We start from the raw sequence: 16,476 nt of genomic DNA, 5'->3' as shown, positions 1-16,476 counted from the left end.
TCTACCCCACGCTCGATATCCGGCGTGCAAGTCACCTCAATATAGCACTACGGTGTGCAATCCGGGGTTTCAAACCCTCAGGATATCATTTACAATCATTACTCACCTCGAACCGGCGAAATCTCTAGCTCGCGACGCCTTTGCCCCTCAAATCGGCCTCCACGCGCGTCGAATCTATCCAAAATCAGAACGAATACGTCACAATATGCCAATGGGACAATACCCAATCGAAAACAATCGAAAATTTAAAAAACTCGAAATTGGCAAAACCCGAGCCCCGGGCCCACTTCTCGAAATTCAGAAAATTTTACATCAACGGGTTCCTTATCTCGCCACGAGTCTATTCATATGAAGAATACCAAAATCGGAGTCCAAATGACCCCCACAAATTCCAATTTTTGCTCTCTTAAGTTTCAAGCCCTACACCATTTTTGCCCATAATTTTTCTTAGATTTTCAGTCCAAATCCATGTATTAACACCATAAAATCGTGTTTTAAGTCCAAGAATCCATACCTTATCGAAACCCCTTGAAATCCCTCTTCAAAATCGTCCACAAATTCTCCAAGTCCGAGTTAAAAATGAGGAACCCTTAAAAAATTCGCGAAGATGAATTAAATACCTCTGCCCAGACCTTTCCGCTTCTGCGGTTGAACAACCGCTTCCGCGATATCGCTTCTGCGGCAAACTATCCGCTTCTGCGGAAAATCACTGAAAGGACCAACCGCTTCTGCGATCCATTTCCGCATCTGTGGTTTCCGCTTCTGCAGACCCAGCTCTGCTTTTGCGGAAAATTCCCTAAGGCCCAACTTCGCTTCTGCGATAAAAATCCCGCATCTGCGGCTTCGCAGATGCGGCCACTCGTCCTCTCCTGCGGAAACAGGCGCCCAGGCCAAAACTCGCTTTTGCGTCCTCTCTTTCGCACATGCGACCTCGCTTTTGCGGTCCAAATTCCGCAGAAGCGGAAATACTAGAAGCAGCAACACTATTCCCTTTTCACAAGTTCAAAACTTCCCGTTAACCATCCGAAATCACCCCCGAGGCCCCCGGGACCTCATCCAAAAGCACCAACACCTCCCATAATATCATCCGAACTTGTTCCAATCATTAAAACACCTCAAACAACACCAAAACCATCAAATTACATCGAATTCAAGCCTAAGTTCTTCAATACTTCCGAAACACGCATTCGACCAAAAACTCAACCAAATCACCTCCGAATAACCTGAAATTTTGCACACACATCCCAAATCACATAACGAAGCTACAACAACTCTCGGAATTCCATTCCGACCCCCGTATCACAATCTCACCTATCCACCGGAAATCGCCAAAATACTAACTTCGCCAATTCAAGCCTAATTCTACACCGGACCTCCAAAATCACTTCCGATCACACTCCTAAGTCACGAATCAACCTCCGAAGCTAACCGAATCATCGAAATTCATATCCGAGCCCTCTAACACATAAGCCAACATCCGATTGACTTTTCCAAACTAAGCCTTCCTTAAAGAGATTAAGTGTCTCATTTTCTTCTAAAATCAATCCAAGCCAACTCGATCACACAAGACACTGATAATGAAGCATAAAGAAGCAGAAAATGGGGGAAACGGAGCGGTAACCCATGAGACGACGGGTCGGGTCGTCACAAAAAGTTATACCTTGGTCTTCTCAAAGAGCTTCTTGAGACGGTAGAGTCTCGTGCTGATAACATGAAATAAAACAATAAAGAAGAATATTGCAAAGAAAGAGAGAGAGAGAATTGTTATTGCTTTGAGATAAATTACAATGGAATATGACCCTCTATTTACAGGGAAAGCGTGACTTAGCCACCAAGTATAATCCCTAAAATTTCTTTAAAATATAGATATTCACCTTAAATAAAATTCTATTTATAACAAGTACGATGAAACGATGATATATAATTATATATATAGTATGTATGTATATGTATGTAATGATTTATTGTAGTAGTAGTAGTAAAAATGAAAAATGGTCACAAGTCACAACTGGGAGCTTCGTTGGCGAGAAGTGACGTGTTACAACTTTATTTGTTGGAATGATCTGTTGAAATCCGAATCGACATAGAAAAGTCAATAGTCAAATTTCGTTACCTTTCCTCCTCTTTCCCATGTGCTTTCCTGTTACTCGACATCACTAGTTATATATATGTCTCTCTAAATCAACCATCCTTTCTTGATTGCATCAAAATTCTCTACAAAAGAAGTAAACATTAGTACAAGATTCTCGTCCTAGAATGTGTGGAATATTTGCGTACCTGAATTACAATGTCACCAGAGAGAGACGCTACATTCTAGAAGTTCTGTTCAATGGGTTGAGACGTTTAGAATACAGAGGGTATGATTCAGCTGGAATTTCCATTGATTCTTCTGATTCTGATTCCCCTCCTCTTGTGTTTCGTCAAGAAGGCAATATTGAATCTCTAGTCAAATCTGTCTACCAAGGTACAACCATAATTTAATTATTTTGGTTTCTGGCTATGTCCTTTTGGTTTAGGCTGATTTGTTTCATGTATTGATCTGCGTCCTCTTATTTTTTTGGCGTCTTTTTAAAAAAAATTCCCTTCCTGGAATTATTATTATTGTTTATTTCTGGAGGAGTTTGGGATGAAGAAACAGTTAAATTGAGAATGTTACGATAGTTTTATTAAATAAAGGTTTTAACTTTCTGGGTTTAAGTTTGTTGTTGTTAATAATTTATGCTTTGATCTGGATCTCTTATTTCATGTTTTAATTTTCTCTTAAGGGAATAGGAGTACTATGATACTTTGTTAAGGAAAGGGTTTAATTTGCTGAGTTTAAAATTTGTAATTAATTGTTGCAATTTGTTACTAGACAAATAATATTATCACCTCTAAGTTAGGATCAGTTTGATGATCCCACTAGTTTTGCTATATGTTCCATGCACTGATCCTGGTGTTTTTTTTTCTGCTTCTTCTTCTATGTTTTGGAGGAGTCTAGGATGAGAAGAAAAGTTAAAGCAGGAAAGTAAAAATAGTCTATTTAGGGAAAAGGTTTAACTTGATGGGTTTAATTATGTTATTGTTCTAGTTCAATTTGTTATCAGCAACTAATATTCACACTTCTAGTTGGTACTGTAATGAATTATATCACTTGGTAATGTGGTGGACCAACTCAGTAGGTGGATGGATACATTCTTCTAGGAGAAGGGGAGTTTAAGTATGTGATTGTGTTGTGCTATAAGGTATTGAAAGTAAGAAGTACAGTTGCTGAGAGATGGTGGACTAGTTGGATATATGATGGGAATAATGATCTTGAGTAGGATGGTTGCAAATCTAAGTGCTGCATCTGCAAGATAACTCAATTATTGGCTACGAGAATGATTGTACTTAGAAGCCCCCAGAGCTTTAGTTCAATGCTAAAAAGGTAATACGCGGGATGTGCAGTAGGCACACGTCACGAGTTTCTAAGCTAGGTGTTTAAGTGGGAGGAGGGCAGAGCGGTGGGTCAAGACTCCCCAAGTTTTGCACCTGTGTGCCAACTAGGGATGGACCAGCTAACCCATAGGGAATTTCTCAGTTATCCAAAAATAAAGTACCTAGGAGGAAATTGTCCTTTTATGACATCCAAATGTGGTTATAGACTCTCTGAAATGTTTCTTATCTGAGTGTGCCTTTACACACTCACATTCCCAGTGATTGAGTATGATTTTGTGACCCTAACATTGAGTTCAATTGCTCAGACGTTGCTGCTACAGATTTGAATCTGGAAGAATCATTTTCTGTTCATGCTGGAATATCACACACTCGGTGGGCCACACATGGGGAGCCTGCCCCTAGGAATAGTCATCCTCAGAGTTCTGATGCTGGAAATGAGTTTTTGGTTGTTCACAATGGTGTTATCACCAATTACGAGGTTCCTGCGACTCTTTCCTCCTGGGTTTCTGTACATTCAGTTATTAGTTCAGTTGCTTATTTGTTACTCTCATTTTCTAAGGCCGAGTCCTGCTCTGGATGGTTAACTTTTGGTTTCTATTCTCTTTCTACTCGGCAGAATGGTGTGTCAAATGATAATTATTTGCTTATTGTGCATCTGTAAGATTATTAGTTATAATTGGTTTACTGTTTTTGCTAAGTGTCGCATATGCTTAGTAAGTAACTCGCTTTTTAGAATTTGATGGTTCTGTCTGAATCCTGAAAGATTCTTTTAAAAGTGAAAATTAGAGGGAACTATATCCAAGTTGACTAATGTATTTTCACCTTGAATTTCTTTCTGTGCTGATTTTTGCTTGATCTAGCACAACGTAGTTAGCATTTTCTTGTAAAGATTTTTTGCTGTTGAATTTTAGAACTGTCATGTTGAACATTTGAAATTACCAAACTCTAGGAAAGTATGAAGTCGTAAGGCGCATTACTTATCGAATACAAAAATACAAAAGAAAAAATGAAGTAGGCAACTACCCATTCTTGATAATTTCAAGTTATTGGATGGTGATGGTAGAAGTTTGTATACCTTTCCTTTCTACATCATCTAAATTTAGTTGGTAGGAGAGAAACTGCTGATACATGCAAGTATGGGATATCCCTCGTTATTGACAGAACATAGTTGGAAGGAAAGAAGAACATGCTAATTTCTGCCAGCGCAGAATATCCCTTGTAGATCATGGCATCACGCAGTTATTGCTCAGAGAAATATGCACTAGGTGAATATACTCTGGCATTAGCCGGGGTCCTTAGTTAATTTACGTTGCCCCTTTTCCCACTCTGGTTTGGTGGTGAAGGCCATGATACACCATTAATTACCTTTCCTTGATTTGGAAAGTCTATCCAGATTAGTTTTGTAAGCCTATTGCGGAGGTATACTCCTTGTATACGGACATGTTTTGTCCCTTTTTAATGAAATTTGTTACCTTATCTAAAAAAATTATTGCGGAGGAGCTCTATTATCCATACTAAACCAACTGATGACAGCTGCTTAGGAAGTATAGTTACGGTATTGCATTGCCTGATCTTTCCTGGACCTTACTGCTGTTAGTTTACAGGAGTTGTGCAAGAAACTGGACTTCTTAGAGTGGTTGCAGTATTTAACCACAGACTGAGAAGTCTCTGGATGATGGTGCTAAGGATTACCAGATGGAGAATCAGCTATAACTTATTAGTGTGCTAACTACAGTGTTCCATTTGTTTCCACCAGGACCTAATTATTTTCTTTCACGGTCTGCTGATTTGCCCACAATGTTTTTGGCTGCTAATTTTTGTCTATTGTGGAAAACTTTGTTTTCTAATAACTCCATGTTTCCTTTCAATGAGTCGCGACTCATTTATTTTTCACCTTAATTGAGAAATGGGTTTGGACTTGAAAGATATATGCTGTATCATTTCTGGAAAATATGTCGATTTGGTTACTTGAAGTGCTCTCTTATTTGATTCAGTATGTCGTTTCAAAGTTTCTCTTTTCGTTTCTTTGATTTTTTGCATATAACTGCGAAATCCTAAAATTAAATAACTAATGACCGCGTCGGCTATGTTATACCTCAGTTATTTTCGTTCTCTTATGCATATAGGTATTTCTTGATCACTTTTATGTGCACTTGTTCCTTTTGTATTATGCGCTTATGCATTTTGCGGTCTTTTGATTATCCAGGTGTTGAAAGAGACCCTTCTCCGACATGGTTTCACCTTTGAGTCTGAAACAGACACGGAAGTAATTCCAAAGCTTGCGAAATTTGTCTTTGATAAAGCTAATGAAGAAGGTAAGTAAAGTTACACCCAGTTGACTGTTCGGAATACATACTTTCAGCACTTCTCAGCTAGTCCTTCTTTTTCCTTCTGCTCGCTCCCTTGACCATGAAATTTGGGAATAGCATGACCATCATTGTTGTGTTCGCTGGGTTTGTAGTGTTTTCTTCAAATCACATTTCTCTCGAGGTACATTTTTAAATGTAGTTTTGACGTAGATCATTAGCAACCTGCTGTGATCTGCCTAGCGGTGATGATATGCAACGGAATCTCCGGCTAGGCAGTTACAGAACTAGGATATAGAGCAAGAATATTTTAGGAGAAATTATTTGGAAGTCCAAAAGATCAAAGGCAGCTAAAGTCCTGGAATCAGAAAGTACATGAAGGAGAATAGTCCATGGAATTACTAATGCAGCCAGTGTTTATGATTAAGGGCTAGCCCTGTTGATCTAATACTGAAGTAAAGATACACCACACAGTGACTTACACGACAACTCAGATATCAATATCATTGCCTTAAAAATTAAATATTGATAATATTGGTTTAACTCCCAAAGAAAGAGTGATAAGTTATTTAATTGGTTCTCTTATTTTATTAAATCAATTAATGGGTTCTGCTGTTTCCTTTCGCAATTAGTTTTTATAGCATCAAGTTGCAAATAGCAAATTTTAACTCTTGAATGTACTATCTTTCTTCTTGGGTGTTCTTTTCTCTTGCAAGATGGGTCAATTTACTTCTTTGTGGTACATCTCTAAAGTAATCTTGCTATATTTGAATCTTTTTTCTTACCTCCTCATTAGTCAAAACTTTTCATAGCTATGGAATAGGTTTCGTCAGAGAGAGATTTTGCAATGTGTGATTGATTTAGTTATTAACTCTTTTTGCCACAAATTTTACTTGGCTTCATATTCTTTTTAGAAGAGGAGCCTTGGAGCAACGGTCAAGTTGTCTCCGTGTAACCTATAGGTCACGGGTTCGAGCCGTGGAATCAGCCACTGATGCTTGCATCAGGTAGGCTGCCTACATAATACCCCTTGGAGTGCAGTCTTTTCCCGGACCCTGCGTGAACGCGGGATGCTTTGTGCATCGGACTGCCCTTTCTTCATCTTCTTTTTCTTTTCATATTTTAATTACATTTTGTCCATCTTGATTTAGTCGAAATTTTCTGCTGATGACAATTTAATCTTTCTAGCATTCAAATTTATGTAATAAACTGCACAGTATTCATTGACCATGATACGATATCAGTTCAAACTATTTTTCTTTTTGCTAAGTGACTCATCTATATTTTTTATTCTCCATGTTAGCCAGAATTAGACAGCTGTAATATCTTCGTTTTCTAATTCTGATCTCTTGTAACATTGGGCCTGTCATTCCAATGATTCCACTTATTTTGGCTTTCTCCAACAATTATTCTTCGCAGATTTTATTTCATCTATTGTCACCTCAATGCATCAACGATAAATATATTACTCTTTGCTTCTTCTTGATCAACCCTTTTCTGTCAAGTCAGTACATACTCTGTTTGTTGATTTATTCGCCTGTAGGAGTTGTCTGTTAGCTAGTTGGGAATTTGAGAAGCTTTTCTTCAGCCACAAGTCCACAACTAATGACCGAATAACTTCTAAGACCTTTGGTTGTCTTATTTGATAAATGAATCAGTTGCATTTCAGCTAACTTCTCCTTCACTATTTTTGCTGGATATTCTGGAACGTCTTTTCCAGTTTAGTTTTTTTTTCTTTTGACTTTTTTTCCGCATAAAGCATAAAATAGTTTACCAGTAGAATAACTGTTAGACTGTCGTCTCAGGTGACCAGAGCGTGACATTCAGTCAAGTTGTGCTTGAGGTAATTAGGCATCTGGAAGGAGCCTATGCCCTCATATTTAAAAGTCGACATTACCCAACTGAATTAATTGCTTGCAAGCGTGGTAGTCCACTTCTTCTTGGTGTAAAAGTAAGTTAACCTGTACTTTGGATGAATCTGATATGTACATGCTTTAAATCTTTAGATTCCCTTTAATAGACTTTCTGTTTACAAGAAAGATGCATTATTCTTTGCTTGTTGAATCATTAAAGGCTTGGCTCTTGTGTCTTTTATACAGTCGCTACCCTCTTATTTTGTTCAACCATGAAGGAAATGCTAAATTTGGGTTATCACATAAAAATAGAGTCTAGTCTGATTTCACAAGTTTGTTTATAGCTTTGTATCAGTCCCACATTTTACCAGTAGAAATCCAGTTTATCACCTCTCCTGCCTTTTAACCACAGGACTGCAAGAATGGTGTGTGACTATAACATCATCCAGTAGTATAAAAATACTTATATCAACTTCTATATGTACAAACTGGTATCCAGGTTTTATTTATCTTAGATTAGGCTACCATCCTATTATTCCATAATGTAGAGCTGTATTGGATTAGGATTTTACATTCATATAGGGATGGATTTCACCTAAATGGTCACCAGAAGAAATTTATATCCATAGGTTCCCAAGTTAACAAGTGTCTAAAATTCTTTGATTCCAGGACTTAGAAGAAGAGGCCTCCGCAGAATCATCATTTAGTGATGCTAAATTTCCTTCAAGCAATGGGCAACCGAAGGAATTATTCTTGTCCAGTGATGCTAATGCTTTGGTTGAACATACCAAAAAGGTCTTGGTAATTGAGGATGGTGAAGTTGTTCACATCAAGGTACCCCTTATTGCTAATTTCTCCATACAAATTACTGATCAAAATTTGTTTTATTTCTCGATATGAAGCTATCTGCCATTAAAAATGGAGTGCATGACTACTAAGCTAACTGTAAATACTCTCTCCTTCTAACTTGAGCAGCTTTCTCTTTAGTAATATAGCACCTCTTCATTCTGATGACCATACACGCTTAATCTTTGTTGGTTCTTCGAAGATGTAGATGAAACTGAAAGTATTTAGAAGGTTCTTTTCTATTTAATATTATTGTTGTTATAATCTCTTCTGTAAATTACACCCTTCTTCATGGTTCTCATTTACACCCTTCTCTCTCTCTGTTTTCTTCTTCTTTTGTTATCCCAGATAAAAAAGGGGTTTACTTGAACTTGTTGCACAAATTATAGTCGGATTTCTTGACTTGTATGGAGTGGTTGGTGACGACATTATGTGGACCCTTTTCTTTAGTTTTTAATGAATTTCATATGGGTAATGGGTTGCGCAACTCCTCCAAAACACACTTAAAACTTGCTAAAAGCTAGAGACACATGCTCGATACTTACCCGTACTCGCACCAGCAAAAAGCTGGGTGTACATGTACTGGAGATGTATGGGTGCCTGAGTTCATGTAACAGAGATTTTTGATGCTTCATTTAGAGCGTCACGGGGAAAGGATTGTGTTATTAGACCAATATTGCTGGAATTAAGAGTTATGAGGAGGCAAGGAGCATCTTATTGGTTTGTGTGATGAGGTAGGATAATGATGCAGAATCTTCTTTATGATTTCTGCACGAAGAACTATTTAACTTGAAGGGAAAAGCTCCTTCGAGGACTAAATTTTATACAGATGAAAGAGAGGGAGCAATGGCTAAATTGGGGTTGATAACTTAGGAGAAAAATGGTATTTTGAATCTGTTTCGGGACTTGGACAGATTGTAATGAATTGCATAAACAGTGAATTTTAGCAGAGAATATGAGGTAAGATAAGCAGAAAGCTACAGAAGATCATCACTTAACAACAAAACCTACTCCCCAATTCCAATCTAGTTCGGTGTTGGCTATATAATCCTTGATATCCATTCCCACTCAATTTGACCCCATTTCATTCTAATTTTAATATTTTCTCTTAGATCAAATTTCGGAGCTCCCTAAATTTGGTTGCTGAAAGTTCGTAGCAGATACCAAATTGAAGTGGTTTACAGATTTTCCCCCTTTTCCTTCTCTTTATTTTATTTTCTATCATCAAATGTATTACCTTTTAGCCCCATAAAACAAATGAAGGTTAAATGGACTACACGGGATTGTGGTGTCTAAATTTCCTCAATTCATAGATTAGGGGGAGTCTTTTAGGAGAAAAACATGATAGATGTAACTCATAGAATTGAAACAGAATGGCGGAAATGGAGTTCTAGAGGAGTGTTATACGATACTACTAGTTGAGAGACTAATCATGAATTTACTATGGAAATTCCAAGTGAATTGTAAGTCTATGGGAGTAATATGGAATGTCTATGGTCCAATACATCCAGAATTTGAATTTACTAGAAATGTGGATGTTAAGATTGCGCAGTCATAAAAGATTGAATAAGTTGTGGTAATCAGGGTTTATGAGCATTTGGTGCATTCTGATACTTAAAGTGGGGCAACAATTGGGAAGCACATTCATGACCTGGTGAACTATGGCTCACGTGGTGTTTAGGGCCACAACTTTCCATCTAGAACATGGGTTCAGTGGGTTTAGACAAGCTATTGGAATCTATGGCTAATATCTATGTAGATTGTTGCAGCATATGTGGGAATCTTCATCAAATATTTTACAAGCAAGCCCTTCTTCCACATTGCCATGAAGGGCCTAAATGCATTTTGAATGGGCGAGGCATTTAATCATCAATCTATAACATGCACATGACCTTTTCGTCCCTCTTCTTCGTTTTTAGAGTGGGATTCTATAACTTTTGCTTTCTGATGAATCAGGACGGAGGTGTGTCAATTTACAAATTTGACCAGGCTAAGAATAATCATGGTGGTACTCTTAGTAGACCTGCTTCTGTTCAGCGTGCCTTGTCCATTTTGGAAATGGAGGTCGAGCAGATAAACAAAGGAAAATATGAGCACTACATGCAAAAAGAAATTCATGAGCAACCAGAATCTCTAACTACTACAATGCGAGGGAGACTTATACGTGGAGGATCATGTAAAGCAAAGACTGTGCTTTTAGGGGGCCTGAAGGATCACCTCAAAACCATAAGAAGAAGCAGGAGAATTCTTTTTATTGGGTGTGGCACAAGTTACAATGCAGCTCTTGCTGCAAGATCCATTTTGGAAGAGCTTTCTGGTTAGTTGTTTAAACTTCTGATAAAGTTGTTTTGATCTCTATAGCGACGGACAAAAGGTAGATCCTAGAGTTGCTTTGGTCTCACTAGTTTTATTTCTCAAATTTAGGTATTCCTGTAACCATGGAGATTGCCAGTGATTTAGTGGACAGACAAGGGCCGATATATAGAGAAGATACAGCTGTCTTTGTTAGTCAATCAGGAGAAACTGCTGACACTTTGCTTGCATTAGAGTATGCTCTGGAAAATGGCGCATTATGTGTTGGCATTACAAATACTGTTGGTAGCGCAATTGCTAGGCACACTCACTGTGGTGTTCACATAAATGCGGGCTGTGAAATTGGAGTTGCAAGTACTAAGGTAGGTACTCATGGTTTCTTGAATTTTATTGGTCACCTTTAGTGTTGGCTTCTCAATTACCTCCTTGATCAACAGGCATACACGAGCCAAATTGTTGTGATGGCCATGTTGGCTCTTGCAATTGGAGGTGATACACTCTCAAATCAAGCAAGAAGAGAAGCAATAATTGATGGTCTATTTGACTTGCCTAGTAAGTTGTCATTTGGTGCTAACATTATTGTTTCTATTTGTCCCTAAATGTCATGGGATGCTCATGGTTCTAGTATATCCTTTTTTTGGCTATGTTATACATGAATTTCAGGCAAAGTGAAAGAGGTGCTCAAGCTTGATGAAGAAATGAAGGATCTTGCTAAACTGCTAATTGCTGAGCAATCACTTCTTGTTTTTGGAAGAGGTTACAACTATGCAACAGCTCTTGAAGGTGCTTTGAAGGTAAAGGAGGTGGCACTCATGCACAGTGAGGGAATACTTGCTGGAGAGATGAAACATGGTCCCTTGGCTTTGGTTGATGAAAATCTCCCTATTGTAGTAATCGCCACCCGTGATGCTTGTTTTAGGTTAGTCTTTAATTAATAATAAGAGTTTCATGACTGTGAATGCCAGTCGTTTAAAATTTGGTTGGTGTGCAGCAAACAACAATCAGTCATTCAACAACTTCATGCACGGAAAGGTCGACTGATAGTGATGTGCACAGAAGGAGATGCAGCATCTGTTTCTGTTGGTGGATCATGTCGAGTTATTGAAGTTCCACAGGTTGCGGACTGTTTGCAGCCCGTAATCAATGTAGTTCCGTTACAGGTAATGTCTCTACTCTGCTTAGGCTCATAATTCAGTGAAATAAAAACTTCTAGTGACTATTGGGTGGCAACTATACAGTATCGGAATTATTTTTCGCCAAAAACATTTTTGTTGCGAATACATGTACTGTTTCTATCTAGCCCTTTCTGTGTAGAATTTATTTTATCTTGGATCTGTGTGTGCATTTGGGTAAGTTTGTGGGAAAAGGGGAATCTGGAAAAGTTTGTTTCCTCATGATACAAAAGCTATTGCAAACCCAAACTTAATAAATATAATGGGCAAACTCTCTAACAATTTAAGCTTTTAATTGAGGCCGTTCACACAATTTAAAACGATACCAGAGCAGATAGAGGATGTTTGGGGTCTCGCCACCACCATTTACGAAATATTTCCACACGCTTGGACAAAAAAAAAGAATCAAGCATGGACGTAAGGGACTTGTCGCAGACCTAGAATAGATAAATAATTATGTGAACTCTCTAATAGCTTAATATTTTAGATTTGTCTGTTTCACATAATTCAGTATAAGCAAAAGCTGCAATTCCCTTAAAGAGGGGCAGCCCTGTACACAAAGCTTCCCGCATTCGCACAGGGTCCGAGGAAGGGCCGCAACCCAATGGGGTGTGATGTGATCAGCCTACCCTGACGCAAGCATCAGTAATTGATTCCACGGCTCGAACCTGTGACCTATAGATCACTGGGAGGCAACTTTACCGTTGCTCCAAAGCTGCAATTTCCTGTGTAATCGTGGAAATTAAACTGCTGGCATTATACGGCTTGACATGCATCTCCTAGCTGGATTAGTAGATTGTTACACAAATCTACTTCCTCGCCAAGGATTAGGGTATCAGGATTCTGTGTACCAATATGTCTGCGCTTTCATAAGTTTTGGACTGCATCCGTGAACTGGATTACCCAACATTCCGGTAGACAACATGTAAGGCATTTTGGTGGTGTCTGATAAATCTTTTAGCCAGACGTGCATATGAACTCTGCATCTTTTCGTTCATTTGGGATAAATATTTTCAGCCTTGTTGGCCTCTAGTTGGCCTGGAATATAACAGGAATAGGACTTGAAAACTAGAAGTATGTCAATTTTTTGTTTAACATTTCTCAATGTGAATCAATTATAAATTAACAAATAGGGTTATTGAACAACGTCATGTCTTGTCTATTTGATTTGTAACATAAATTTCCTATTCCTTTGATGGCTGGGTGATGATTTTCGTTAATGCATATAACTAGCGATATGGTTGCCTCTCATTTTACATGTTCAATCTGTGGCATTCCTTGGACATCTTTTATTAGGTTACTGTAGTCCTAATTTCAGTGACAAAATTGATGCATGTTTGTTAAATGTCATTTTCCAACAAACAAAAGCAAAACTGCCTCTATGTGCCTCAGCCACTGAATAAAATGAAAAGAACACTATATGGCCATAATGACTGGTTCAAGATGCAAGCTAAAGATGTGTATATCTAGATATACCTTTAAACTAAGACCATAAATTTGAAGTCCTTAAAGTGGGGTTCTTTTGGTTGCCTATTACATTATTTTAGCCTAAAAAGGAAATAATAAGTGTGCAGTAAAGTCAAATAAGACTAGTGTGCACTTATCTAACGTTACCGTGTAAACTTGAGTATTCATTCAATTGGAAATAGCATCTACCTGAATTATGTAGTAGTTTGAAATTCTTTTGAGTTGGTTTCATCACATCTCCAATGATTCAAACCATGAGAACATATCAGGTCCCTTCAATATAAGCACTAAAGCGCTTGTTAACATATTATATAGCAGGACCGAAACTAAGGTGCCAAGATCATAAATTTTTCACTTTGTGGTTTCTATTGTTCTAATACTGTGTGTATTATTTTGCCACACTAGATTGGCAGCTGTACAGAATTTTTTCTCATCTCTCTCTCTCTCTCTCTCTCTCTCTCTCTCTCTCTCCCCTCTACTTGCTCTGATTTCTTCCTTTAAACCACTGAATGCCATAAGTAGGCAAAATTTCTCTCAATCTTTACCGCTTACTTGGTCACAGCTTCATATCATGTAAATTTTGTGTTATTTTTTAAAAGCCTGCTAGGGGCCAAGAACCACTCAAGACCATATGCAATCTGATAGACTGGCATAGCTTACACCATAACATGCATTTTTCATCTTCTTCTAAGTTCAATCCCCTCACCACCTCCTTTTTTTCCCTCACTTCCCTTCACTCGATGCACTGATCATTTAGCGGCCTAGCAGAATTCGCTGGGATGTTGGTAAATAAGTGAAATTTCATGAATCATGATAGTTGCTGCGCAGCAGCTTTTCTTTTGCTCCAGTAATATGCACTCTGTAAGCTTATTTTTTGTTTGAGATTTTACAGCCAGCTTACTTATTCTCTTGTGTTTGTCATCTCTGTCCTGCTCAGTTATTGGCCTATCATCTGACTGTACTGCGTGGATACAATGTTGATCAACCTCGCAATCTTGCCAAAAGTGTCACAACACAGTGAGCTAACCATTTTCAAAGTCTTGAGCTATGTTCAACCTCTACCACTTGATGACAACAATTAGTTCTACTAGTACAGCTTTTGACTCCTCCTACAGGTCGCATTGACCCGAACAATATATTTAATTCACTTTGTAACATCTAGGTTCTGTTTTCTGGGTAACATATTTAACATAGCGGTGTTTTCTTATTAGTGATTTGTTATATAGTTGAGCTATTCTTGTAGACTAAGAACTATGGAAGGAGGATAGATGAAGATCATTTGGAGCAAGTCTCAAGAAATTTCTTTTGATTAAGTGTATTTGTGTTACTGTTGATGTGGCAATAGAAATGAGAGATTGCATTTCAGGAAGAGTACTCTGTGATGTTCCAAGTTTGCAGTGAATTATCGTAGTGTATTTCTAGTGGTGGTTGGTCCATTACCTTTCCCAAATAAGACATTTATTGGTTGACATTCCAATTGTGAAATGTCATTTTGTATCGTTCTCTTGAAATATGCATATACTCCCTCGTCTCAAATTATGTGTCGTGGTTTCTAAAAATAGTTGTCTCGAATTATTTATTATTTTTAGAAGTTAAGAGTAAATTAATTATTTTTTTCTATTCTACCCTTAATATTAATTGTTCTTTGAAGACTACAAATACCTTAATTATGAGTAAGTATTAAATGAAGAGAGATTATATCTTAAGACATAAATAAGGGTAATATATATATATATATATATATATATATATATATATATATATATATATATATATATATATATATATAATTTCTTAAAGGGCGTGTAAAGAGAAATAATTTGAGATGGAGAGAGTAATTAATGACCTAACTTTCTATAAAATTTGAGAAATCAGTGTTCTAAAAATTTGATGGGTTGATTTTATATTCTGGGCCCATTTCCTTTTTTGGCTAGAGAAACAAATTATTTTTCTTTCCTCTTCTACATTAGATGTTTTTTTTTTCCGATTCTTTTGTAAAAACAAAAGTTATACGGATGGTGTCCATAAGGTGCCGAAATTGCACGGGCGCCCTATTTGGGCGCCCCTTTTTAACCTGTAGTCGCTTTGTCTTTTTGTTTGCACCCATACCCACTTTTTTGTTAAAAGCCATTTGAAAAGACTATTTTACCCTTTTTTGTTAAAAGACTACTTTCTCTCCAAGTATACGCTAGTGCTCTACTGTTTCTCTCTCTCGTTATTCGCGTTTTTCGATTTGCTCTTCTCAGAAATCAAACGGTTTTCGTCGTTCTTTCGAATTTTTAACTGCTAGTCGTCGTTGTTCCCATATTACGATTTAATCACAGGTACATTGCATTAACTTTCTGGGTTTTGTTTTATGATTTAATTTCTCGTTTTGGGTTTTGATATTCATGTATTTATGACAGGGTTTAGTTTGATAGGTTGTTCATGTTGTTAATGTAATTTCTATAAATTCTTCTGTGATTCGACCTTCAAATTTTTAAAAATTTTCAGAGTTAAACAGATGATAATGATACTTTAGGATAAGAGCTGAAGTTTTTTCATGTTTTGGCATTATTTTTGGATTTGAATTTGTGTTTTGTTTTTTTGGCTGAATGTTTTGTGCTTGCCGAAGTTTTTAGTGCAATATGATTTTTTAATTTAGCCAGTGTATGTGGAAAACTTCAGCCTCCTGCTGAAGTTTTTGAGTAATAACAAAAAAACTTCAGCTGCTTGGCCGAAGTTTTTTTAGTGCAATATCAATTTTTAATTTAACCAGTGTAGGAGGAAAACTTCAGGCTCCTTCTGAAGTTTTTAAGTAATAAATAAAAAACTTCAGCTGTTAGGCCGAAGTTTTTTTAGTGCAATATGATTTTTTTTAATTTAGCCAGTGTATGTGGAAAACTTTAGCCTCCTGCTGAAGTTTTTGAGTAATAACAAAAAAACTTCAGCTGCTTGGCCGAAGTTTTTTTAGTGCAATATTATTTTTTTAATTTAGCCAGTGTATGTGGAAAACTTCAGCCTCCTGCTGAAGTTTTTGAGTAATAACAAAAAAACTTCAGCTGCTTGGCCGAAGTTTTTTTAGTGCAATATCATTTTTTAATTTAACCAGTGTAGGAGGAA

At 37.3% G+C, this 16,476-nt stretch overlaps 1 protein-coding gene across 1 annotated transcript; it reads left to right on the top strand.

Moving 5' to 3' along the window:
- Window positions 1–2,162: 2,162 nt before the first annotated feature.
- On the top strand, window positions 2,163–14,871 carry LOC109218988 (glutamine--fructose-6-phosphate aminotransferase [isomerizing] 2-like). Its single transcript, XM_019383390.1, has 11 exons — window positions 2,163–2,464; window positions 3,723–3,895; window positions 5,624–5,732; window positions 7,529–7,674; window positions 8,246–8,410; window positions 10,379–10,739; window positions 10,847–11,097; window positions 11,173–11,287; window positions 11,399–11,654; window positions 11,727–11,895; window positions 14,312–14,871. The coding sequence occupies exons 1-11, from the start codon at window positions 2,257–2,259 to the stop codon at window positions 14,393–14,395; spliced, it is 2,037 nt and encodes a 678-aa protein (XP_019238935.1). The 5' UTR covers window positions 2,163–2,256; the 3' UTR covers window positions 14,396–14,871.
- The last annotated feature ends 1,605 nt before the right edge of the window (window positions 14,872–16,476 follow it).

This window comes from Nicotiana attenuata, unplaced genomic scaffold (assembly GCF_001879085.1).
Source record: "Nicotiana attenuata strain UT unplaced genomic scaffold, NIATTr2, whole genome shotgun sequence".
NCBI lineage: Eukaryota > Viridiplantae > Streptophyta > Magnoliopsida > Solanales > Solanaceae > Nicotiana > Nicotiana attenuata.
This window is presented reverse-complemented; position numbering and strand designations above follow the sequence as displayed.

What these genes read in the sequence shown, in the direction of transcription:
- LOC109218988 (XM_019383390.1), top strand. Translation starts at nt 2,257, where the DNA reads ATGTGTGGAATATTTGCGTACCTGAATTACAATGTCACCAGAGAGAGA. An exon ending in GTGTTATCACCAATTACGAG is followed by an intron (nt 3,896 to 5,623) that starts GTTCCTGCGACT and finishes TTGATTATCCAG; the next exon opens with GTGTTGAAAGAGACCCTTCT. An exon ending in CACTTCTTCTTGGTGTAAAA is followed by an intron (nt 7,675 to 8,245) that starts GTAAGTTAACCT and finishes CTTTGATTCCAG; the next exon opens with GACTTAGAAGAAGAGGCCTC.